General features: G+C 45.7%; 1 protein-coding gene across 3 annotated transcripts in view; it reads right to left on the reverse strand.

Moving 5' to 3' along the window:
* STK24 (serine/threonine kinase 24) overlaps window positions 1–27,572 on the reverse strand; it is a 121,824-nt gene that overhangs the window by 25,976 nt on the left and 68,276 nt on the right. For all 3 annotated transcript variants that reach the window (XM_055335904.1, XM_055335905.1, XM_055335903.1), the window contains exon 3: window positions 9,514–9,570. In XM_055335904.1, coding sequence (XP_055191879.1) covers window positions 9,514–9,570 — 57 coding nt within the window. The remainder of the gene's footprint in view (window positions 1–9,513; window positions 9,571–27,572) is intronic.

Raw genomic sequence — 27,572 nt, forward strand, 5'->3', positions numbered from 1 at the left:
TGTCCTCCCTTTTAAAATGGAAAAATAAGGTTCTAGAGCTCAGCTCGGACCAGTTTAATAGTCCACCATTGCTGCAGGGCACAGAATTCAATCACAACTAATAATGACACAAATCAGCAAAACCTCCTTAAAGGACTAATAATGACACGGTCAGAGAGAAGGCCAGAATTCTCATGATTTACACTCATTTTTCATCCGTAGGACTATCCTCGGTGTTCTGTTTTTAGATCCGATTGTGAATGCCATCATTACCCAAATTTTCACACTTCCTTCAAAGGAAGCCACAACCCTATGACGTTCCAAATAACTTTTTGTTTTTGATATTTATTTTAGAGAGAGAGAGAAAGAGAGCAAGCGAGCCCAAGCAGGAGTAGAGGGAGAGAGAATCTGCAGCAGACTCTGCACTGAGCCTGACCCGGGGCTCAATCCCACGACCCTGAAAATCACGACCTGAGCCTAAACCACACATCAGATGCTCAAGCAACTGTGCCACCCAGACGCCCCTCCCTGAGTAACTTTTACAAAGACAGCGGAGCTTTAGAGAATCAGACCCGTAAATACAGAGAACAAACCAGTGGTTGCCGAGGTTCCCAGAGGTGCTGGGCAAATGGGTGAAGGGGAGTGGGAGGCACAGATTTGCAGTCACAGAAGGAACGTGAGGACGAAAGCCCCCGCACGGAGATCCGGCAGCAGCACTGTAAGAGCTGGACGGGGACAGGCGGCAGCGACGCTCGCGGCGCGCACAGCACCGCACGGGACTCGTCAGATCGCTATGCCACGCTCCTGAGACTCAGGTTACAGCGCGTGTCGACCGACTCCAAAAACAAAATTGGAAAGGAACTTTAAGGCTTCACTCAAAAAGGAGAGAAGAGAAAGATGTGCTCTGAACCAAAAGGGATGAGAACTAGGAGTCTTTCCACAGTAGCATCCTGACGGACACACGGACACCTTCCTAGACAGACAGGCCTACTTGTGTGTCTCAGGGCCTTCGCCGGGATGGTGGCAACAGAACAGCTGTTTAATGGGGCCCGAGGCGGGCGGCAGGCGAGGGTCCCCTCGTCACTTTGTCACAACTGGACCTGTGCCTGGCGCTGCTTTCTGGAGCCTCCAGGGAGCCGTGCCGCCGTCGCTCGCAGGCCCGACTTGCTCTGACGTGCGTGCAGGGGGGAGGGTGGGGGCGGGCAGGGGCTCCTCAAAGCTGGACGCTTCTCCTAACCTGCGGGCCTCACCGGGACCCTGGCGCCAGGCAGCAGCACACTGGGACCGGGCTGTCCCCCAGCAGGCACCTGAGCAGAACACTGGGGCGAGACAACGCGCTGGGCCCTCTGGTCCTACCGCACACCAGAGGCTCAGATGGTCACAACCTTGGGTCAGTAGCCTGCCACGAAGGATTCCAACTTCTAATTAAGATAGTGTCCAGAGGCACCTGGCTGCCTCGGTCGCCCAAGCATCTGCCTTCAGCTCAGGTCATGATAGAGCCGCACGTCATAAGGCTCCCTGCTCAGCAGGGAATCTGCCTCTCCCTCTCCCTCTGCCCTTCCCCCCAGCTCCAGCTCTCACCTGCTCTCTAAAATGAATAAATAAAAAATCTTTAAGAAAAAAAAGATACTGTCTAAAGATTACCTCAGATGAAGGCAGCCATTTGCACACACTATTCCACAGAACCTAATTTTTCCCAAAATTATCTGACCGAGGGTATTCTTTCCAAGCAACATACATCAAAACTACTGTTCCATTATCAAACTCAACACCCAAGAAACAAACAATCCAATCATGAAATGGGCAGAAGACATGAGCAGAAATCTCACAGAGGAAGACATAGACATGGCCAGAAGCACATGTGGAAATGCTCCACATCACTTGCCGTCAGGGAAATACAAATCAAAACCACAATGAGATTCCACCTCACACCAGTGAGAATGGGGAAAATTAACAAGGCAGGAAACAACAAATGTTGGAGAGGATGTGGAGAAAGGGGAACCCTCTTACACTGTTGGTGGGAATGTGAACTGGCGCAGCCACTCTGGAAAACTGTGTGGAGGTTCCTCAAAGAGTTAAAAACAGATCTGCCCTACGACCCAGCTACTGCACTGCTGGGGATTTACCCCAAAGATACAGATGCAGTGAAACGCCGGGACACCTGCACCCCAGTGTTTATACCAGCAATGTCCACAATAGCCAAACTGTGGAAGGAGCCTCAGTGTCCATCGAAAGAGGAATGGATAAAGAAGATGTGGTCTCTGTATACAGTGGAATATTACTCAGCCATTAGAAAGGATAAATACCCACCATTTGCTTTCACATGGATGGAACTGGGTATTATGCTGAGTGAAGTAAGTCAACCAGAGAAGGATAATCATCATATGGTTTCACTCATACGTGGAATATAAGAAATAGTGAAAGGGATTATAGGGGAACTTAGAAAAATTAGAGAGGGAGACAAACCATGAGAGACTCTTTTTTTCTCCCCCCCATGAGAGACTCTTAACTCTGGGAAACAAAGGATTGCGGAAGGGGAGGTGGGCGAGGAGTTGGAGTAGCTGGGTGACGGGCACTAAGGAGGACGCTAGATGGGATGAGCACTGGGTGTTATACTATATGTTGGCAAGTTGAATTTAAATAAAACAAAAAAACTACTGTTCCAAAGAACACAATCCAAAAATCCTGACTTGTCTGTCTTCTCCACATCAGTTTTTGAATGTTCACAGGACAAAGACAATTTAATACTCAAGAGGAAAGGCATTTTTCTGAAACCCCAGGAGAGCAGAGGAAGGAGGGCAGGGCTGCTGGTGTGTGCTCCTATTCACACCAGAATACAGAAGGAGAATCCAGTTGTTCCAGATCCTACCACAGAGTACAGTCTCCATTTCCTCCTCCAGCAGCTTTCTACCCAACCGGGTAATCAGGAACATTTGGCTAGACTTGGATTTAACCACCTCCGCCCTTCTGTTATCAAGTCTCCGGAAAGAAACAGCAAAGCCGCCTGGTGTCACCACCAAGGGGAAATGAGAAGAGCAGGGAAAATGATTTTAAAACTTTCCCCTGGATCATTAAGAGCTGGCTCTTTGATTAATATATGTATGGTTATGCCCTTTTAAATCTGACCTCACCACCACTCGCCAATGATTTATATGCCATGGGAGGGATAGTGGGGTAAAGGGAGAAAGAGTCAGAGGAGATCCCCCATGGTGTCAGAAGTCACTCTCAAAGGTATTCGGGTATTCTCTACACCAGACTTCCTCACTGGTGGGGAACACCCAACTAAGTTCTCAGAGTCCTATATTAGCATCCTCCACCATTAACATTTCTAAGCAGTATAAATATGGTGGTCTCTAACATTAAGAGGACTGTAGACTTTTTCATTTTTATAAAAGACTCCCAGGAAAAATAATTTAGACTGCCTCTCATCTCTGGGTGACTTAAAATTATCTCTCTCCCTCCCTCCTCTGTAACAGAGACTTACTAGCCAGGCACACTGCCTCCCAACAAGAGTCCACACAGGGCAGCATCTATAGTAGCACGCTTGGCCATGTGACTAATTCTTGCTCATGGACTATGCACAGAGGTGACAGCCCCTGCCTTGGCCTTGGCCTTGAAAACACTAACTGAAGCCCATGGGAAACCAAAGGTGAGAGTTAACAGAGCCACCCTCCAGAGCAGAGCTCTGATGACCATGTGACCCCCCCCCACGTGGGACAGAAACAGAGTTGACCCATGAACAATGTCATGTCAGGTGAAGGGTGCCAGCCCCCTGCGTAGTTGAAAATCCACCTACAACTTCCCAAAAACCTAACTACTAATAGCCTGCTGTTGCCTGGGAAGCCTTACCACTACATAAACAGTCTCTTAACATACATTTTGTAGGTTACATGTTTCATATACTGTATTCTTACAAAATAAAATGGTATTAATAAAATCATAAGGAAGAGAAAATCCATTTACATACTGCCTCATATAGGAAAAAAAAGCAGCATAAGTGAATGCGTGCAGTTGAAACCGTGTTGTTTCAGGGTCAACCACCTCTCTCTATGACATTCAACACTCTCTTCTGTGTGAGACACTTGGGGGTGGGGCGTGCAGGAGGCACTGCAATAGCAGCTTGGCCTAACATTAATGTATGTGCCATCTCATTGTTTTAAATCATGCTGCATATTCATTTTTAAGTTTGTCAAACATCTCTGAATGAGTGACCACTTCATGGAGCACTCACAGCTCCTTCTTAGCTAGATTCCAAGGCCATTCCTTCATCCTCGACACTGTCCTGCAGTGCATGCTGACCCAGTCACTACAAATCTTTCTGACTCTGGCTGCCTGCTGCTAATCCTCACTCCAATCCTCCCAATCCACCCCAGCTGGCTTTCTTCCCCTTGTAGCACTTTCTGACATACAATTTAATGGACTGTCTTCTCTCACCAGAACTATGCTCCATGCCAATGCGATTTCCTTCTGCCTTGTTCAATGCAGTAACTTCCAGGGGCTAGAACAGCGCCTGATATGCAGCACACAACAATTAGTTTCTGAATGAAAAATGAATTCACCTAAAATCTATCATGTTGTAAGTCATCAAGTCTTCAATTCAACTGCATGATACCTATTACGTGCCTAAGTCATGGCACCTTAGAAGCAGATAGAACTTGAGAAATTATTTATACACGTGGTTTTCAAACTGGAATCACAGCACCTTCTAGGGCTTCTATGGGGATCCTACAAACATTTTATTTCATGTATTCATTAACTTTCCAATTAAAAAAAATCAACAGATTGAACACACGTGTGCATTCTAAACAAAATATATGCCAATTTTACTCTAATCATTTGTGGCTCTTAATAACTAAGCTATATTGGGGGGTGCCTGGATGGTTTAGTTGAAGAGCATGCAAAAGACTCTTGGTCTTGGGGTCATGAGTTCGAGCCTCATGTTGGGTATAGAGATTACTAAGCAAAAATAAATAAACTTTTAAAAAAAGAAAAAAACTAGGATGCCTGGGTGGCTCAGCACGTGATCTTGGAGTCACGGGATCGGGTCCCACATCAGGCTCCCAGCATGGAGCCTGTTTCTCCTCCCTTGCCTGTGTCTCTGCCTCTCTCTGTCTCTCATGAATAAATAAATAAAATCTTAAAAAAAAAAAAAAACTAGGCTGTATTGTGTCTAATACTATTCTTCATGCCAAATACTATCTTTTGCTGCTCAAATAGCAGGTAAAAGGTATCAGTTACATTAAAAGGATGCAACACCAGGAAAGAGGAAAAGAAAGTTCCAAATGACACATACTCTCCACTCTCCAACAGCATTAGTTTATCTTCCACCAGATAGAGAGAGGCCCACACCCAGGCAACAGGGCTGTAAGTTCATGCCTGGGACAGCCTCTCAGGAATTCACCAGGAGTCAACCTGTGTTCATTCCAAAGTTGGAGTTATGAAACCTTTCAGTTGTGTCCTTCAGTTTGTCTTATCCAGGGAGCCCAAGACTTATATGCCATGCTGCAAGAGAGGATTCTCAACCTGGTCTTGAAGCCAACCATCTATACTCTGGGGCAAAGTCCCTTTCCTCTCTCAGGCCACCTCCAAATGTATGAAATAGCAAAAGAGGATCAGGTTTGCAGTTCTCTTAAGTTCCGACAATTGACACCACTGGTACTTCAGAGGGCTCAGTGGCATGGACCTGAGGAAGCTCTCCCACACCCAGACAGCTCCCCACCAACGTCCAAAACACCCTGCTTCCCACCAGGGAATATCCAGGAAATTCTATCTTTGTCCCACATCCTAACCTGGAGCCAGCCTCCAGTTAGAACCTCAATTCCAGAAATAAAAGCCAGCCCCCCAAAATTAACTACCAGACCTGGTCAAAAGGCAATCTCAGCTGAAAGAGAGTGGCCATCTTCCTGTCTCTTCCTGTCTAGGAAGTGTCATCTTCCTGTCTAGGCTATGGTGTCATTACTATTCAATGCAAGGAATTCAACTACTGTCTGAGAGCCTAAGTAAAAAGACTTGGTAACCACAATGCAGAGTGAAGAGGCAAAAAAACAAAATCTGCACTCCATACTTCAACACACTAATGGCTAAGAACAGGGAGGGCTTATAGAGAGACAGCTGTCTGTCTGACTAGACTGAAGCCTTAGTTTGCATCCTGTTAGGGACTGAATGTCATGCCCACCCCACCATTCAAAATTCAAATGTTAAAAACCTACCACCAAGTGTCATGGCTTTAGGAAGGCAGAGCCTCTGGACCGTGATGAGAATTATATGTATGGAATCCTCATGAACAGGATTAGTGCCCTCATCAAGTCGAGGCCAGGGAGATTGCTCATACAAAAATACAAGACACCACCTGTTAGCCAGGAAGTGGGGCTCAAAAGACACCCCATCTGCCCATGCCTTGACCTTTGGCTTCCCAACCTCCAGAACCGTGAGAAATAAATGTTGTTTAAGCCCCCAGTCCATGGTAATCTGCTATGGAAGCCCAAGCTGACTAGGTCAGTTACTGAGGGCATAAAGAGGAAAAAATGAATCTAAAGAGTAAAAGATGAAGAAAGAGCCTGTGAAATCTACATGCTCTGGGGGATGGCACAGCCCTCCCCTTAAACAAAGCATACCTGGTCCTTTCCCTCCACATGCCCAGATGTGTGGGGCTCCTCCAAAGTCACATACACACATATTAGCGCTATACCTCTTACCAGAAAGACATTTAATAAAAGCAAAGTTAAGTTTTCAGAGAAATGCCCCAAATCGATATATTCAGCTACATGGTACCCAAATTTTTATATGCAACAATATTCTCATTCTTAAAATCTTTTATAAACAAATAACTGACTCTCTCAAAATAATCCTGATTTCAACATTCAAAAATAATTCTTGTCTCCTATTATTAATGTATCCTGGTCTTTGCAGCTTGGGGACAGGCCAACAGCAAGGGGATACAAAGAAAGATACAACAACATCAGAGAAATGGAAAGGACAGTGTAGGACCAGGGTGAGCCACAGGCTCTACAGCTGAGCACAAGGTCCAAGGTCTAGCCCTATCCGCTAGCTGGGATGCCCAACCTCTGTGAGTCTCCGTTTGCTCATCAATTAAAATGAGATGATTAGGGATGTCTAAAAAAGGATGCCTGCGGGGCACCAGGGTAACTCAGTGGTTGAGTGTCTGCCTTCAGCTCAGGGCGTGATCCTGGGGTCCTGAGATTGAGTCTCCCATTGGGCTCCTCACAGGAAGCCTGCTTCTCCCTCTGCCTGTGTCTCTACCTCTCTCTGTGTGTCTCTCATGAATAAATAAATAAAATCTTTAAATAAAATAAAAAATAAAAGAGGATGCTTGGTTCTTAGCAGCAGCACCATTAATGTGGAAGGATGGATGGCTGTCTGCTGGGACTGTTACAATAGGATATTTTTTAAGTGGAGAGTTCTACACCTCTTTCCAATTGTAATGTCTACAATTTCACAGACTTCAAAGCTCCAAAGACAGTTACTACTAAATAAATTACTGTGGCATTAACAATGAATAAACCAGAGCATTGAGAGACTAGAGTGCTTCTCTGAAGGGCCTAGTGTTGAAGGAGAGAGTCCCTGCAAACAATTTCATGCGTGCCACTGAGGAGATGTGCCCAGGATAACAGTAAATCTAATTACACAAAATGAGATCATTTTCTATGTTCTTGCAGTATTTCCCAAAAGAATCAAAAATGAAAAGCTCTTTGTGTCATGTGTTTATTTATGGAAAAGATGCAAAGCAAGTCATGAAATTTATCTGGCTGTTCTGTTGCTTTTCTCATTTTAATATAATTGTTGATATGGTATTAAATTTTTTCTTCAGGGCAGCCCCGGTGGCACAGCGGTTTAGCGCTGCCTGCAGCCCAGGGTGTGATCCTGGAGACCTGGGATCGAGTCCCATGTCGGGCTCCCTGCATGGAGCCTGCTTCTTCCTCTGCCTGTGTCTCTGCCTCTGAGCCTCTCTCTCTCTCTCTCTCTCTCTGCCTCTGTGTGTGTGTCTCTATGAATAAATAACTAAAATCTTTAAAAATAAAAAATAAAAATAACTTTTTCTTGAAATTTCCTTTTGAACACTACTTTGACCAATTGCTTTTATGGTTTATAACTTGATGTGATATTTTAAGATTGGGTACATAATACTTTTAGAGATGAATAAAGTTTTAGAGGTTCACCTACCCAAAAACCTAACTGCTACTCCCAGTGTGAAAAGAAATCTCCTTTTAATCACATGGCACTTCTCTTAGTGGATAAGATCTGTGTAAAACTATAACCACTAAGACACACGGGCTTCTTTCAGCATCCACTCTGAGAGCAGTGAAAACTGCTGGCCCATCATCCTGACAACTGTCTCTACCAGGCAGGACCCACCTTCTAACAATATGACAGACGAGGCCTGTTCTAGAAACTACAGGACAGGTGGGAAAAGAGTGCTGAGTATACTGAATTCATTGGATTTAAACCCGCAGTGGGGACAAGATAACAAGTGCTAAACAACTGTGGGAGTTTTTAAAAATTTGTTCTGCATATACTGTTTCTAGGACAACTTACACAAGCCTTATGTTCACTGGTTATTTGTAAGCACCTGGTCAGAGGCCAACATGTGGCCATGTTTTACCAAGGACAGCAAGTTGCAGACTGGACTCTGAGGTCAACCTATTGCTGCTAGTCTCCACTATCTTGCATGTGGGCTGGCACACACTAATGACTAATGGCACAGTAGGTCCAGGCCAGATAGGAGACAAGACCACAGGCATGGATCTGGCTCCACCATCAAGGCCTCTGCACATGCATCCCAGAAACAGAACTGTGCTCGCCTGCCTGCCTGACCACAGCTCTGACGGGGGACACCGTTCTGCAATCATTACACTCTGCCTGACAGTCTTACTCCTGAAATCAAGTAAGTTTTAAAAATCCCGATTCTAATTAGTTATAAATGAAAATGTTACACACATGTTTTGGAAGCTAAGCTACTATCTGAAACAGGAAATAAGGATGGTATCTCAGCTCCAAAAAAGTTGAAACCAATTTTGGAAGACAAGCTAACAAACTGTTCTTAAGGAAGAGAACGATAGGGAGAATCCTTCACAGCTTCTATGAATGGATTTACCAGCTTCCCAGGAAACAGCAAAAAAAACTGATTTCAAAAGCAGAACTAGGGGCACCTGGTGGCTCAGTTGGTTGAGCGTCCAACTCTTGGTTTTGGCTCAGGTCACTATGTCAGGGTTGTGAGATGGATCCCAGAGTCATGCTCCACGCTCGGCGGGTGTCTGCTGTAGATTCTCTCCCTCTGCCCCTGCCCCTACTCACACATGCTTTCTCTAATAAATAAAATCTTTTAAAAAAATAAAAAGACTATTATATAATAATAAATATTATTAGAAGTAGAAATAGATACTCTAAGGTATAGTTTGGTCCTTTTCTCATGCAACTGACAACGGAAACAGACATAGATAAAAACAATTCCCTTCACAATCAAGATTCACCAAGGAGAACTTTAATGTGCATTTAGGCATCGGTTGTGATACTTACTAGATCTAGTGCGGAGCCTCCACCAAGGTATTCCATTATTATCCACAATTTAGTGTCCTATAGAAACAAAAAAGGGAAATTATTTTTTAAAAACCAGAAAAATAATTTAAATAATCTCAAGGTTTTCACTGTTATTTTGGAACTGGAAATTTTTACAAATATGTTAAGAGCAAAAAGAGCTTGTGCAAGTGAGTCCCATGGAGGAAAAGCCCTCACTACATCATTAGGGGCTTCTGCGGTTTGTGCCAGCCTGCATCAGACTCAGGTAGGCAGCATGTTCTGGACCTGCTGAACCAGAATCTCTGAAGAGGGGAGTGGGCTGGGGATGAGGGGGCTTCCCCTTTTAAACAACTTAAGTCAGTGATCCCCAGGAACAGCTGGGTGTGAGACCACTCCCCAAGGCCCATCAGGGCCAGTGGCAGTCACCTGTGTCCCACCCTGGGCGTCAGTAAGGATGCACCCAGAGTGCACATCCAGGAGAGCAGGTCACTGCCCTTCTGCCTGCAGCACTCAGCCTCTGAGCTGAGGGAAGGTGATGCTCCTGAGGAGCAGAGGGACACAGGGGCAGTAGTGCAGCCTTTCATCCACCCCCTTTTTTTCACAGAAAGGCAGCCAACAGGTCCCAGCCCAAGTCTTGTGACTGTGTCCTCACCAGTGATCACTCTGTCTTTTTCTTTTGTCTCTCCTGAAGCCATTCAGCCCCCATGATTTCCAGAGTTCTTTTTTTAAACACAAATCCCAAAGTGATACTCTCCTGAAAACCCACAAGCAAACTCTTGGACCTCCATATATTGCGCTCGGAGAGGGAGCACCCTTGAGGTAGTCAGAAGCACCTGGGCTCATGGATGAGCCAGACAGACCAGGGCTGGTATCCTGACCCCTCCTCCTCCTAACCTGAGGGATTCAGATAGTTATTTCCTCTCCAAGCTTCTGACCTAATTAAGTGACTGACCCACAGCAAGCAGGCAAGATCAGCCACTAGTGATGTGGACACCTGTCATGGCATTGGTGGCAAGGAAGCTGTGAGTGATACTGAGGGTGGGCAACCCACCACACCTTGGCGGGGTTCTGGTCCACTACCTGAGAGGTATGCATGGGTGCACTGGCATCAGCAGGCTTCCTTACTAACTCAATCCTTTATGGTAGCTGTTGCATGCATCAAAAGAGCTCTCTGGGACCTTCAAGGTGGAACCGAGCCCCCATAGAGCAGCCCCTCCATGATCCTGGCTCTCCCACATCGCAGACACTGACTTGCCTGCTCTTCTGGAGCCGTGTGGCGGTTTCTCAGGCCTTTTCACATTAGCAGAAGTCATGAAAACCCTCACCTTCCTCCCTCCCCACACCTGTTCAAACTTACTTTAGCAAATAAGTAATTGGTCTGATTTTCATTTTAGATTCACTTGTCTCTCACCAGCAGCAAAAGAAGTGCCAAGGGGCAGTGCCCGGCATGGTTAAGCTCAGGAAATGTCAATTACAGCGTGCTGTAGCCAGGGAAGGGTAAACCGTGTGGATCATATATTGGCTTCAAGGAAGCAGTGATACATGCACCACATTTGTAAAATAAATTAATAAATTCCTTGTAAAATGTAAAATAAATTCTGACATCTGGAATCAATTCTATGATATTCTAAACAGTCCAAGTTTTACTGTATATAGAACACTTTCTTGAGCTTTTAAATGCCCCTGGCTACTAGGATGATGAAGACAACTTCAGCAGAGATTGGAAAGGGCACAGAAGCCTGAAATGATGTGTTTGGGATCCACCTTCTACATACATACATTTTGCTCACTCAGACACAACCTAGTCATGGACACCTGCTCTGAATAGGTGCCATCACCCCCTAGTGTTCTGATTTCAAGAGAATTTCCTACCAGAAAGACCCTCTCTCCATTTTGCAAATGAGTCCACTGCCAGGTATACTTCCCAGTCCCTGCTCCTGGAGAAGTGTTTGTGTTGCTCCTTCCAGGCATTCCAAAAGCATCTTGTCTGACAGAAATAAATTATTCCAGAGAACAACCACCAGCATTTTGGACAACATGGGCAATCTAAATTCTTTCTCTATAAAGTAACTTGAAACTTTACATTTCTGTTCCCATTCCCTTTTTCATGGTGCTGTTTCTGACCCAGCTCCGACCCCTTTCACATTTCATGGGTGTGAAGGGATCTCTGGGGGGGGGGGTCCCCTCACATCCCCCATCTTTGGCTAGCTGGGAACAGACTCCCCAAGAAAGTACTGTGCTGATGGTGATTTACCACACTGCTTCCCACAACAACAGGACATGAGTGACCACACCTCATCCATCTGCCATTCCAAAGCTCCATGCTCCTAAATCCCTGCCAGGTTAGCCCAGCAGTTAACTACCTACCAAGGAAATGGAAAAATAACCCCCTAAACATGCTACTTTTCTCCTTTCAGGGAGCCCTAAAGGGGGACAAAGTGCCCCATTTTCCCTTGCAGTCCTATTACCTGGAGGCATTTGAGCAACAGCAGCACAAAGGGCCAAGGACCTGCTCCCCAGTTGAAAGGCTACAACCCCACCCTTCTGTTGTATAAAGTCCTCACCTCCTTCAGGAGGAGAGAGTGAAAGCAGCCCTGCCTCCACTTTTATCCAGCTTGTTCCTGGCAGCAGACGTGCTGGGGTCTGAAGGCTGTCTGAACACAAGGTCCACCGGATCTGAGGGCCCTGAGGAAGCAGCGTTAGGTCACACCTCTTCAATATCGTGGCGAGGTCTACAACTAATGCGCTTTCCCTCCAATCCACTGACACCACAAATCGGGAAAGGGCTCTGCTGGTTGACACCTCTCAGCTGAACTTGCTTCTCAATGTGCCACTCGCTCCAGCCACGGGGAGGCGGCCCGGGCAGTGGGGTCAGGGGCTCCTCTGCACCTGCACACTCTGCCATCATCTCCACTGGCTCCGGGGGCATGGGGGTCAGGGGGCCAGGGGATAGTTCTCCCTGCAATAAGCAGGGTTGTTCTGCATGGGGCTGCACACCTGCCTTTTCTGCACGGGGCTCGCCTTCTAGAGCCCAAGACAGACCTCCAACAACCGTGTGACGAACTGTAACTGTCACGAGTGGGTGCCAGGAGAGGGTACATCAGGCACCCACCAGACCTCAAAGTTAGAACCAAGTGTCTTTCGAGATAAGCCCAAATGGAAAAAAAAAAAAAAAAAAGATGAGCCCGAATGAGGAGTTGGCACTGGGGCTGGGGGAGAAGCAGCGGGAAGGGACAAGGGGGACACGTGCAGATTGGCCAACAGAAGTGAAGCTATGGGGGGTCGGGGACACACTGAGGACCTCACGGAGGGAAGGCACCTGGAGGGCAGGGGGCCCCGATAAGACAGTGACCTCTGTGTGACACAGAGAGGCCTATCTTGTAGTCTGCACCAAACATTTCAGACTTGCCCTACAAGTCACTGAAGGGCAGCAGAGCAGATACCCACTTCGGAATAAGCCCTGGGTGTATATGGAGAAGGAGCCAGAGTGTAGTTAAAGGCTTCTGCAGTGGCCCAGGGAGGACAGGTGGAGTGGCTGCAGTGTTATCAGGAGACGCTGGGGAGGCAGAAGGGACAGGGCCTGGGGTGCACAGGGAGGTCAAGGTGATTTCCAGACTTGCCTTCACTCAGAGGAACATGGGCATCGCCATCTACTGACAGGGAGCCCCAGGGAAAGGAGGCAGAGGGCTCCTCTGTCACAAGATGTCCCGGTCACCCTGCCCGGTGGGGGTCCCGGCTCACGGGGCGGCTCCCCTGAGGACCAGTGGCCAAGGTTTCCACCTCCCTGCTCAGTCCACCAGGCCCAAACTTTTAAGGGAAAGAGGTCGGTCTCATCCTCTGTCCATGAACAGCCCACTGACAGTATTCTCTGTCCACCCTACCCCGTTCCCACCAGTGACCCCTAGTCATCACTCCAACTGCCACCTCCCCTTGGACACTCATTTTCCTCTGCAGCCAGTCCTGACTGTGCTCGCTCATTCTCTCCCTTTCTAGAGGCTGACTCTTCCCCCGTGGTCCCCAGGAGCCCTGAAAGCTCTGCGTTCTGTTCTGCTTTGCTAGTCCCTCTGCTGGCCAGAATCACCAAACTATAACCCCCAGCTGGTTTCCCTTTCCCACCAAAAGGGAAGGGTGCAAGGAATAAACTCTGCCTCCCTCCCAACACGATGAGGACAGAGATGCTGCGGATATTATGAAAACCAGGAACAGAGCAAGGCTTGGTTGGATCTGGAGGAGCGTCTGGTGCAGACACAACCTGTGCCCCGTCAGGAAGCACACCTGTAGGTGGCATCACACCTCCAAAGCAGGACACACACACTACACAAGGCAGAGCAGGTCTCTTAAACTGGCCTAAACCAGTCAAGATTCCAAGTAAGTTCCACTACCACTGATTCTCAAGTAATTGTTCAAAAAGAGAGTTCATCAATGAGCTGGGGAAAGTGTAGGACAGGCTTGGAGGGCCACAGGCAGAGCACTGCCTTCGCACTGCATCGGGCTTTCTCATCCTGGGCTCCGCTGACGTCTGGGGCCGGGGGAACCTCTGTTGCAGGGGCTGCCCTTGCATCAGACGTTACTGGGCAGTATCCCTGCCCTCTTTCCACCAGCTGTCAGTAACACAGCCCCAGTCCTGATCACCACAAATGTCTCCAGACATCACCAATGTCTTCTGGGGGCCAGAATCACCCCCCACTGAACACCCCTGAACTACATGGCCAATGTCCATAAGCTTCAAGCCCTACTGGACCACCAGTGCTGACCGCTAATTCTCTCCTCCTTCTTAGCAGAGCCACCTCACACCCTGAAACCTCCAGCTAGACGGTTGTCACTTACTGCCTGCAAGATATCTAAAGCTTCAAATCCCTCATCCATAAAAAGATGGTAATAATCTCCGTTTCTAAACTTCACAGTTTAACTGACAATATAATGAGATAACGAACGTGAAAGCACTTTGCGAAGTTCAAGGTACTAAACACACACGAAGTGCTATTAGCTTTATCAACATCACCCACAAATGCCTTAAAATAACCTGGTAAAACCAAAACAGCCCAATTAACAAGACTAAATAGTATTTCTCTGCATAGGAGTGGCTGAGCAAAATAAATAAAATCTGCAACAATGATTCATACACATTCCACAGTAGAATATATATATATATATATATATATATATATATATTATATATATATATATATATATATTGCTCTACAAGCCGCAAGGCAAGAATGTCTGAGGATGGTCTGACTCAAGAGGCACACTTGACCTGTCCTCGATGACCAAGTGACCAAGCAGTATCATTGCCCAGATGTAGAATCACGTTCCTCATAAAACCTTCCCAGTCATGACTTAGTGGGGCACTCTGAGAAAAATAAATCAGAAGAGTTCTTAAAACAAGAATGATTTTAATCAGAATAATTTCATTTTTTAAAAATCACTTCAAAAAGCATAAATTATAAACAATCTTATGATACAATTTTCTCATAAGTGAAAGAAAAACAGTTCCTTTATTTAATAAATTTATGATTCAAAATTTTAAAGGTACCAAAATGTATACGTTGAAAACTTTCCCTCACCCTTGCCCCCCCCACCCCCGCAACCAGCCTCCATCCCCAAATTACCAACACATCTGGTACAACCTCAGGGATATATTTTATGCAAATACCTATAAACTCTTTTTTCCCCTTTTATGCAGATGGTAACATTCTATGCCCTGCTCTCTACTTTGCTTCTCCTTAGAGCATTGTTTTTGTTCATAAAGAAATTTCTCTTTTTTTTAAGCTTAATGAACCCATGCCATACTGACAACACTGAGCCACTCCCAGTCTTTTGCTATTATGAGCCAAAAATCAAGGAACAACCTCAATGTTGTCATTTTGGGGAGTTCCTGGAAGTTGACCTTCTAGGTCAAAGGAATCCACTTAGCAAATACTGACAAATTACTCTTCAAAGAGCCTGTCTCGGTTTGTACCACCACCAGCAACATATGAACACTAATTTCCCCCTTTCCTTTGCCAACAGGGTAACAAAACTTTTATTTGCCACTGTCATAAACTGAATTTAGTCCCCTTCCCAAATTCATATGCTGACGTCCTAACCCCAAGTACCTCAAAATCTGACCACACAGTCGACCCTTGAACTAAACTGGGGTTAGGGATGCTGACACTCTCTCTCCCCCTCCTGCAGTCACAAACCCACATAACTTGCCACTCCTCAAAAACTTAACTACTCACAGCCTGCTGCTGACCAGAAGCCTTACCGATAACAGCAACAGTCAGGTATCGCGTATGTCACATGTATTAGACACTGCATGCTTACAATAAAGTAGGCTGGAGACAAGGTCATTCAGGAAAAAACATTTACTGAACTATAAACTCTGTACCTGTAAGTGGACCTGTGCAATTCAAAGGGTCAAATATATTTGGAGAGGTTAAAACTCAAGTCACTGGGGTGGGCCCTTGGTCCAACGTGCCTGGTGTCCTTCTAGGAGGAGATACAGTGTGAGAAGGGAGAGGTTGGGCGTCTACCGCCAGGAGAAGGGCCTCAGAGGGGACCAACCAACCCCGCAGTGCCTTGACATCTGACTTCCAGCCTCCGGAACTGTGAGGAAATGAATTTCTGCGGTTTAAGGCACGAGACTGTGGTATACTTTGTTAAGGTCACTCTAGAAAATGAAGACAGAATCTGGGAGTAGGAAAATTTTAGAAAGTATCTCAGGACGTTTCCTTCTGTGACCGTGGGCTGAATACTTTCAGATACTGAAGAGCCGGGATTACTTTCTCCTCTGCCAACCGTCATCTATTTATACCCTTCTCCCATTTCTCTACTGGCTTACTGGCCTTTTTTAGAGGTAGTGACTTTTAACATATTAGGGAAAATAGTCCCCTAAGATATGAGCCACAAACAGTATTTTCCTCATCTGGCTTCTGACTTTGCTTTCAGTAGCTTCTCCTTGCAGAAATTAATGTGATGTTGACACATCAATAAGATTATCACTTACAGGCAAACTTGCCCTGAATGGTCTAGAGCCTGGGATGGGTGAGCAAGCTGGTCCCACACTCAGTACTACCCACGCTGAAAGCCATAGGGGGCTTCACGGGCATCCAGGTAAAGGTCACAACTAGGCAAATGAGATTTTTACAGCAGATTTCTAAAATAGTGAAATTCTGCTCTGCATCTGCACTTCATTCAGAGGCCTCCAGATAACAAAGGCTGAGCACCCAAGAAGTAACAACACAACAGGTTTTATTAAAACAATTCAGAGACTTAAAAATATGGGGTGTTTTTTTTTTGTTTTGTTTTGTTTTTTTTTTGAGGAGGGGTGGGGGGTGCTGGGGTGGCTAGGTCAATTGAGCATCTGACTCTTGATTTTTGGTTCAGGTCATGATCTCAGGGATAGAGGGGATCCCTGGCATGGAGGCCTGCATTGGGCTCTGTGCTCAGTGGGGAGTCTGCTTGAGGATTCTCTCCCTCTGCCCCTCCCCACCCCACACATACGTGCGCACTTTAAAATAAATCAATCTTAAAAATAGAGAGAGAATATAGTTCCTAAAGCAAAGGCACCTTTTTGCTAAGATGCATGAGCACAGAATGTCGAGTGTGGGTCTGAATCCTGCCTCTGATCCTTACCAGCATTATGACTCTGAGTGCTGTCCCTCAGCCACTGTGAGCCACAGTTTCCTCATCTGTGCATCTGTCTCAGAAGGGTGTGCCTGGTGTACAATCTGTGCCCACACATTTTAGCTATTATTACCACACTAACTTCAGAGTACCCCTGCTCGGACCACACCCACGGCGAGGCTGTGAAACTGGCCTGAGTCCAAGCCCTACCTTGCTTTTCGGTCAGTGTACCTCCCTGACATTCATGGCACCTTCCAATTGTACTCAAGGTACAGAACATGGCTCCTGACCTCAAAGAGCTCATGTAACTGTTCCCCTTCTCAGAGATGCTAGCTAGCAGTTCTTAAGTGACATAGACCCACCATACCATGCACTCGGTGTCACCGAGGGGACATAAAATGAGTTAGACCTGAGCCCTGACTTTAAGGAACTTTTGTAATAGACAAATGGGCAACTAACCTCATACAGACAGCCTACGGTGGTACCACGAGACACACGAGATGCCGTGAGGTTTTGGAAGAGGCCTGTCTGCTCTGAACAAAGACAAGGCTCTGATGGGCTCCAGGAGAGAAAGGGCACCTGAGCTGCTCTGAAGGACAGTGACAGATGACACCGAGGCAGGGGGACAACACAGGTGTTTGTTAGACACAGATAGGGAAGAAGGGTAGACGGTCAGGAAACAACAGCGAGCGTGTTCCACTAAAGCAGCCTGGAATGAGGCCGACGTCCTTAAATGCCAGCTGATGGAGTTTCATCTCACTTTAATAAATGATGGCAAAATCACCAAAACTTTTAGACAGGATAATAAATAACCAGCAACTACCTACATGGTAGAATAAATGTGGAGAGATGGAGAGTAAGAAGATCAATCAGAAAATCAAAGCCAAAGGTTAGGACGAAACACAGACATTCTAGAAGTCTAGAAGGCACTGATGGTGGTTTGCCAAGAGCCCAACCAAAGATGTTCCTCTGTTCTGAGCCCCCATAAATGAGTGCTCTGTGAATGCAAATGAGAATGTCAGGGAGAGGACAATGAGGTGGACGGCAAAGGGAAGCAGAGATGGCTCTCTATGCTCCTGCATCACTGATGGGAAATTCTGGGAGACACGACGGAGCAGCAGCTGGAAATGTGGTTCTGGAGGGGAGGACAGAGGCTGAGACCAACAGAGAGAGGCTCACTGGTCGGTGCAAAGGGGTGTGTGGGGACCCCCTCGGAGCTCTGGAGTTGAAGACTATTCTAAACTGAAGACATCTGAGATCCAACAGATGCAGAAAGCAATCTTCCCAGGTTTCTCTCATCTGACTAAGGCAGCAATTTCAGAGAAATGAGGCTGCCAAAAAAAAAAAAAAAAAAAAAACACCCTCTTTGCAATGGGTCTACTCTCAGGAGCAAAGAGGGGAATTAACCTACCATAAACCCCATCTATGGTCCTGAAAAAGGGTAAAGACCACTCATATCTGCAGAGAAACATTATCACAAACTTTCTTAGCTCCTGTTTGTTCTTCTAAACACTCATTTGTCTCTCCTAAATATATCTACTGCTCTCCCCACCCTCACCTGTTCTACGAAGTCAGGTCAATAAGCCTCTACCTTCAATCATTTAATCTGTATGCATTCATAAACCTTCTCCTATGAACTTGTCCTTTCTCACTTAAATTTACAGTGTCCCACGTCAAAAAGAGAAGGATATTTATTCTTCCCCACAAGTGATACACTGCCTAATTTTTAACTGAAGGACACTCAGAACCCAGGCAAGCTACCCAGTACATACTTTAGTTAGTAAGACAATCCTATAATCATAGGAAAATCCCTTGGGTCGCTTATCAAACGTGGTGTGGGGGGGCCTCTAGACTCCAGTGCCCCCAGATGATCCTTATGAAAACCAACCCAACTTGGTACAGGGAAGTGTCCGGGGAACTATGTGGACTCTCTCAAGAAATCCCCTTCACCCTTCTCTGTGTTTTAAACACATCCAACTCAGGCACAGCATCTTGAATTTGCTTCAACAGGGAAAGAGGCCTTACATTGGAAAAACATAAAAAATAGAATTTCTTTAGTAAACAGCTCTCAACATTGTCTGAAAAGGTTGGCCAGATTGAAGGGGAGCGCAGGGACCAGCAGGAAGAAGTGTTCTTAGAGGGAATAAGAAAGAGCCATGAGATGTCACAGGACAGATGCACAGGGAGTGGACTACAGCACAGAAAGCCTGTGACATGCCTGGCTAGAGCAGGACTGGAGGAGCACCACTGCTATGTGTCTTTTGTGCGTCAGGCACCATACTAGATGTCTGACACGTATTATTTCCACCAGTCCTCACAACCTTCCCATAGCTGGCCCATGCTCTAGGAAAGGTGCAGAACCTGCTGGAACCTCAGCCTCTCTCCCTCACATTCCACCATCAGCACTCCCCTCCATGCTCACCTGAAGTGATCTCTGGCCCCATGGTGGAAGGGGAGCCATTTACCACATTTACGGGAAGGATGATCTACCGGAAGGATGATCTACCAGAAGGATTACAGGGTCACCCTGATGAGGACAGGGGAAGAGGAAAGAGAATCCAGGCTTTCCTCTTCCAAGCCCTAAGAGGAGGACAAAAGCAAGGATCTGATGCAAAGATATTCTTCTAGTCCTGGGCACAAGTGGGAGAAAGGCCTCTCTACACAAAAATCAACTAAAAATAAGGTTGTGATGGAAACAGCACACACACAAAAAAATCAAACTAAAAATTATTGGACCAAATCCTTAGATCAAAGGAAAAAAATCATGAGGATAAAGATGTCGTCTCCATAAATAAAGATACAAGATCTAGTAGCAAGTACTGATGTAGAAGCTGCATCAAGTTCTCCCAACATTTTGCTGAGATCATCAATGAGGGTGGCTGCACTAAACAGATTTTCAATTTAATCCAAATCCAGCCTTCTCCTGGAAGAAGATGCCACACTGGACCCTCGCAGCTAGAGAGGAGAAGTCAATGCCAAATCTACCCTGCCTGTCCTCTCTACGTGAAACCATCAAGCCTGAGATATAGCACAACTGTTTACAATATGGTTTACTTAATATTTTAACCCCACTGCCAAGGCGTACTCCTCCCAACAAAAGATTCCTTTTAAAATATTACTGCTCAGTGATGATGCACCAGGTCACTCAAGAGCTCTGGTGGAGATGTGCAATGAGATTCATAGTGTTTTCATGTTGTGTTAACATCCACTCTGCAGCCCATGGGACAAAGAGTCATTCTGACTTTCAAGTCATGATTTAATACATTTCATAAGGCTGAAGCTGCCTTGGTAGTGACTCTTCTGATAGATGTGGGGAAAGTAAATTGAAAATCTTCTAGAGGGTACCTGGGTGGCTCAGTGGTTGAGTGTCTGCCTTCGACTCAGGTTGTGATCCCAGGGTCCTAGGATTGAGTCCCATATCAGGCTTCCCACGGGGAACCTGCTTCTCCCTCTATGCTTTTGCCTTTTTCTTTGTGTCTCTCATGAATAAATAAATAAAATCTTTAAAAAATAGAAAACCTTCTGGAAAGGATTCACCAGTCTAGACGTTCTTAGATGCCACTAAGAACATTCCTGATTCATGGGAAAAGGTCAAAATTATAAACATAAACAAGAGTTTGGAAAAAGGGACTCCAACCCTCATGGATGACACTGAAGGGTTCAAGATTTCAGGGGAGAAAGTCACGGTAGATGTGGTGGAAACAGCAAGAGAACTAGATGTGGTGGGGTCTAAAGATGGGACTGAATTGCTGAGATCCCATGATTTAATGGATGAGGAGCTGCTTTTCATGGATGAGCAAAGAATATAGTTTCTTGACATGGGATCTACTCCTGGTGAAGATGCTGTGAAGACTGACAAAATGAGAGCAAAGGACTGAGAATATGACATGCGCTTAATAAAGCAGTGGCAAGGTTTGAGAGGACTGGCTCCAACTGGGTAAAACACTATCAAACAGCATGGCATGCTACAGAGAAACTGCTCGTGAAAGGAAGAGTCAATCAATGCAGCAAACTTCAGTGTTGTTTTAAGAAACCACCACTGCCACCCCAGTGTGCAGCAACCACCACCCTGATCAGTCAGCAGCCATCAACATAAAGGCAAGACCCTACAAGCAAAAGCACCAGGGCTTGCTGAAAGCTCAGATGATGGTTAGCATTTATCAGCAATATTTTTAAATTAAAGTATGCACCTTGACAGAGAAAAAAGAGACAATTCCTTGCTTGCATTGACCTCGTGGGGTTGTTGACACATCTACAAGCTCAGAGTTTTCAATTCTTAGCCTAAAAGAACCTGGAGAGAGAGAAATAAGGAGGAAGTGAGTCCAAAAAACTAGATGAAGATCAAATAGATGTGACCGGCATTTTCTGTTCTGTTTCAGCAACTCCTGCTCTTTTTCAGACACAGTGCTGTTATTGCACACTTAGTAGACTGCAGTATAAAGGTAACACTTTTTTAAAATGTTATTATTCATTCATTCATTCATTCATTCATTCATTCATTCATTCATGAGAGACACACAGAGAGGTAGAGATCTAGCAGAGGGAGAAGCAGGCTCCTTGCGGGGAATGAAAGGGAGCAGTGGGGGAATCCTACGTAGATATTCAATATTCTGACTGAATGAGAGCCCAAACATTACCACTGTAATGATGTCACACACTCTCAGCAATTTCTAAAGGGACCCATAACACTTCTAATGTCACTGTCCATAATGTTTAACTGGTTTCCTTTTATGAACCTGTGAATTCTCATCTGGCTACTGGGAAAATACATCAATTTACAAAATATTTGCCTGCATCTGAGGGATTCACATGCCCCACACTCCATCATGCCCAGTTTAAGAATTCCAAGTAAACTGGAAATAACACTGGACAGTCCCTGAAATGCTATCTTAGGGCTTATGTCACAGGATTGTCTCTTTCCAAAAGGGCTGTCTTATAACTGTGTGTGTGTATGCATGAATGCGCGCACGCGCGCGCACACACACACACACACACACACACAGGTGTGTTTTAGTAGGTAAGTCTCCCCGCAGAGTACCATCACCATCGACACAAAGCTGACATAACTTGATATCAAATTTGTTAATGGGAAATTTCCATGGTGAGTGCTCATAGATTACCAGAGGAATAAAACCACTCTGTTTGTACTTAAAAGACATAAAGTAATCAGGGAAGTAAAAATCACAAATATTCTAAGTCAGAGAAAAGAAGAGCATGAAAAAAAAATGCCCTGGGAGATAAAAGAGAAGGATCTGTCCTCCCTCGCATCTATCCTAATAAAAAAGCCAACACCACTGTCAAGAACCATAAACTGCTATGTTTAACAAGTTCTATGCCTTAATCTTGCTATGAATGAATCCCTGCTGCAAAGGAAACATTTCTAGTAATTACAAAATGATCCTTCTGCTAGGTAAAAATCTTAGTGGTCACTACATGTCATATGTCAGAAATATCCATATCAAGGGATCCCTGGGTGGCGCAGCAGTTTAGCACCTGCCTTTGGCCCAGGGCGCGATCCTGGAGATCCGGGATCAAATCCCACATCGGGCTCCCGGTGCATGGAGCCTGCTTCTCCCTCTGCCTGTGTCTCTGCCTCTCTCTCTCTCTCTCTCTCTCTCTCTCTCTCTCTCTCTCACTGTGTGCCTATCATAAATAAATAAATAAAAATCTTTAAAAAATAAAAAAAAGAAATATCCATATCAAAAGCCCTAAAAAACAAAATAAGTGATTACTATTACCCTAAAAAACAAAATAAGTGATTACTATTATTAAAGACTTAGTATTAATTCTTTGAGAAAGACCCAGCCCAAAGAGACAAGACCAAATCAGAAGGTAAATACAGCTGAGAAAGAATAAAAACTGTATTTTGCAAATTTTTAAAGAAGTGCCTTTAGTGTTAGAAGACAATTTATGGAATGAGTAGATTCACAAAAAACAAATGTTGTATTTTTTTTTTTTTAAATTTTTTTTTTAATTTTTTTTTTATTTATTTATGACAGTCACAGAGAGAGAGAGAGAGAGAGGCAGAGACACAGGCAGAGGGAGAAGCAGGCTCCATGCACCGGGAGCCTGACGTGGGATTCGATCCCGGGTCTCCAGGATCGCGCCCTGGGCCAAAGACCGGCACTAAACCACTGCACCACCCAGGGATCCCCAAATGTTGTATTTTAAATGCATGGGAACAAATTCTTATTTATATTTTTTACTGCTACTCATGGAGCTTAACCTAAAGGTTTCTGAAGTCTAGGACTCTGCATGCAATATGCAATATGCAAAACCAGTGCTTGATTATACTAAGGAAACCTTTCTGCTATCTGCACCCTCTGCTCTCTTCCTTCCAACCTTCTGGCTGCTTCACTAATTGGTCTTTTTTGCACAGTTCTATTCCAGAGTGAACAGCCAGATACATGCACATGTTCTCAATTTATACTGTTTGTAACTGATGAGCTACTGCAAACAGTCAGGCTGCACTTGGATCAGATGTGCAAACCCCAGGCTCCCTCACCCAGCAGCTGGGGTTGAGAGGTCAAGCCCGAGAGGGTACAGCTTGGGGCACAGACTCGTGCTTTCCGCCCCCACATCCCACCACGGCGTGAAGCACCACCCACCCCAGCTCTGTTTCTGCCCCACTGAGGAAGACCTGACAGTGTATGAAAATCCACGCAGCTTGATCACAGACTCCTAGAAGGCAACCAGCCTTGATGCTCTAGCTGGCACCTGGCGAACAAGTTCCTCCCTGACAGGATGCAAGGACTGGTTCTTACAGCCCAACTTCCTTATTTTGAAGCAGATGTCTTTGTTTACTCAAATGCCTGAAAGTCATCCTGTGCTACATGAACTACTGAACGAGGAAAGAGTATACTTACTTCCATGGGAATGAGTCTTCCCTTTAATTACATACCACGCAGCCCCTCTTTACATAATCTAAATATGATCTGTGATAGCATATATCATACCATTTTTTAGGAATTTACTCAGAAATACATGTTTCCGAAAAAAAAGCATATGGCATAATTACTTTATCTAAATACCTCAGCTGTGTTTAGATACTCCAGATGGAAGTTGAAATATGCAGAACATGTATGTTGAGACAGACAGAACGGGAAATACAATTAATACTTATTTTAATTTATAGGTAACATTAGCCAAAAAAACAGAGTTGAGTTTCTTTTTGGTGAAATAAAATATTTAGCCTAATTGGAATTTTAATTCATTCAACTTTCTGGATAGAAAAACATAAAATGGAGCTGCCAAATGTCTTCGGGGACTTTCTTCAATTACACTAGGACAGTGTGTTCGGGAGAGAGAAAGGGATCCAGTCCCCATCCTCAGAACTATTTCAAAGCACATCTTTTATAATATCCTTGGCACTGAGCCTACAACTTTTCCCCTCGTGACTGATTGCAAAATGAAATGTATTCCCTCGTGATTTGAAAGCAAGATTTCCTTTCAGATTTGTTCAATCCACGCAGAAGAAAAGTCTTGTTTTTGCCCAGGGTCACCCTGGAATCTAATACCATGGACTCAACATACCATGTCTCTATGCACCAGAAACGCAAGGAAAGATACTTGCATACTGAAAATTACTTCAGAGAAAACAGATGTGCTGCGCCCTCTCCAGGGAGCTGCAGCTGTTCTAGGCCAATGGGCGAATGCGGCTAATGCCTTCCAAATGGCACAGCGGTCGGCCGTGGAGGCCTCCTCCACCATGTGCTGCACACCAAAGGGGAGGGGCCCTGCTGTCCTGCCCAGGGCCCCTTTGGCTGGGCCCCCTTTGGCTGAACCATGGTGCAGAGGGCCGGGGAACATCGTTTCTGCTTTGGGGGATGGGGAGTTGGGGTGGAGAGTGGGCAACAAGCATGCTCCTAAGAAGGGGAGCTCACATCCTCTCAGCATGTAAGATTTCCAAGCCTCATTCTGACTTCGTGGCAGAGGGAGGGCAGGCTGCTACCGTGCAAGGGAAAAGCTGCCCCAGCGCTACTGGTTCCTGTAGAAGAGGCCACTGAGCCAGTTCTCTGTGGGACAAGAAACCCAGAAACAACGCCTAAAACAACTCTAGCTCCAGCAGACTCACACCATCTGCATCCCAGGACGGGCTCCGCCTGGACCAGCACCACTGTGTCCTCGGGTTGGGATCAACAATCCAGCCCTTTCTCAAGAACACTGTGTGTCCTCCTCCACAACATAACAAATCCAATTTGCCAACATCTGGGAAACTGCCATTCAAATCAGGTCTTTAAAGAGTTGTGCATCTGACCATATGCATCAATTTCCTCCTTTTTTTCAGAGACTCTCCTTATTATATTCATGTACTTAAACGGAATCATGATCCCCAAACCCATTTTCTTTAGAGAGTGAAGGAGATTAACTGAAGCCAACAAATAGCAAAAAGAGAAGTAAGAAGCATGGAACCAGGACAGATACTTATTTGGAAGTAACTCTGAAATCAACTGTGTTTAAAATAATAAGCCAAAAATCTAAGAAAACAACACAGAGGAATCACAAAATGATAAAATGGATAAATCATACCATTTCCTGGCACACATTTGACTCTCTCTTCCAAGTTTTAATTTACTCAGGCTGAGTGTAACAATGTTGGGTCAGGCATTTCTAGAAGCAACCAGCATATTCCAGGTTCTTCAACCAGACTCTGGCACAGGCCAGGGAAGCAAGCAAGTCCCAATAGAAGCATTCCTTACCTGCCAGGCCTGCTGCTCATGGCTCCCCTGTCCACAGCACCCTTCCTCCAAATAGCCACCCACTGTGTTCTTCCATCTTCAAAGTCCTAGAGGCACCGCAGGGGCAATGTGACAAAGGAGGGCCTCAGGCAACCCCAGGCAGACACTGGTGAGACATATCCTGGTAGCTCTGTCTCCTAGAGACCACTGGGGATTTCATGTGGGCCTTCAACATGGTTCCTTGGAAAACACAGCTTCAGAGGCGCCTGGGTGGCTCAGCTGGCCAAGCATCTGACCCTCAATTTCAGCTCAGGTCATGATCTCAGGGTTGTGCAACTGAGCCCCAAGTCAGGCTCCACACTCAGCATGGAGTCTGCTTGAGATTCCCTATCTCCATCTGCCCCTCAGTCTCTCGCTCTTAAGAAGAAACGAAAAGGAAAGAGGAGGGGGAGGGATAGGAAGAAGAAGGCGGCAAAGGGGGGAGGGGGAAGGGAAAACACAGCTTCAAATGAAGGCCTAATGTTCTTGACACGTTCACCCTTATAAAGCACTGGCCACATGTCTAAGGCGTCTTCAGTGTGGGCCCTAGGGGGATCCTGTACTTTGGAAATTTAAGTCGAATCATTCAGGGTCCCCAAACCCTATTTGAGGGGTGGGAGGAGGCATCTGTACATTCCTGCTTTAAGTTACTCTATCTGCCTTAGACAAGCTCCTTCTAATCAATCCCTTCCTCATGGGAACTCCTCATTCACGGAGACCCAGCTCATTGGAGAGAAAAATCCACTGCTCTGGGCACGTCGACTGTGAAGTTCCCATGGAACATACCGGGAGACTCGTCTGGTCAACACTTCTGTAAGTGGAAGATTTCCAAAGCTTGAGCAGGGTTGAAAAGCCTGGGCTAGAGGAGTATGCACAGAACAAACCAGAAAAGCGAGCCAAACACTAATAGCAGCCAAGGTAAAGAACTGTGGACAGATGGTAGAAATTCCCATCCAAGATCAGGAAACAGTGATGCTCCCCAGACCAGGGGGCGGGGGTCACTCCTATGGCCCACTCAGTTACACTCCATGCCCCAACACAGGGACCCACCCTGGCAGCTGATTGAGGTCTGGGCGTCATGCAACACCTGCCTCTTCTCACACCTCACCCCATTCCCTGCCCACCCATCCCACCCCTGCCACCCCATGAAGCCCAATTATGCACTCACAAATAATAGGTCCAGCATATAGACAAAGGTTGGAGAGGCCCAACATAACAAGATAACAGTGTGAGAGCTACAGGTGGCAAATTTTGTTATTCGGGATACTCATGAGAACAATGGCTTACTTGCATTTTTAGTCACACATCTAGACTTGGAAAGCTTCACATCTCCGTGTCCTCAAGTGCCCACACCTTTCCCTACTCTACATGATGAGTAAAACATGCATATCCATGGCAGGTTAGCCAACAGACAGGCTTTCTGGAACCAATTTGGTCATTCCAGTTACTGCTTAAACTCTGAAACCAGAAGACAAGGAAAAAAAAAGGGGGGGGGAAACTACAACAGAGGGTTCCAATTATTTATATAGCATTATTCACACTTCCTATCTGTGCTTTGAAATGCGTTGAGTCTCTAATTAATTAACCAAATGAATAAAAACAGTTCGGGTTTCAGGAATGGAACTGGGGCTGGCCAGTAAGGTCTCTGAGGGAGCTCTGCAACCCCAGCTCCATCCTCGCATGCCCTGATAACCCCTCCTCACCCTCAGCCAGCCAGGGGCAAGCAGAGCA

This window comes from Nyctereutes procyonoides, unplaced genomic scaffold (assembly GCF_905146905.1).
Source record: "Nyctereutes procyonoides isolate TBG_1078 unplaced genomic scaffold, NYPRO_anot_genome, whole genome shotgun sequence".
NCBI classification, from domain to species: Eukaryota; Metazoa; Chordata; class Mammalia; order Carnivora; family Canidae; genus Nyctereutes; species Nyctereutes procyonoides.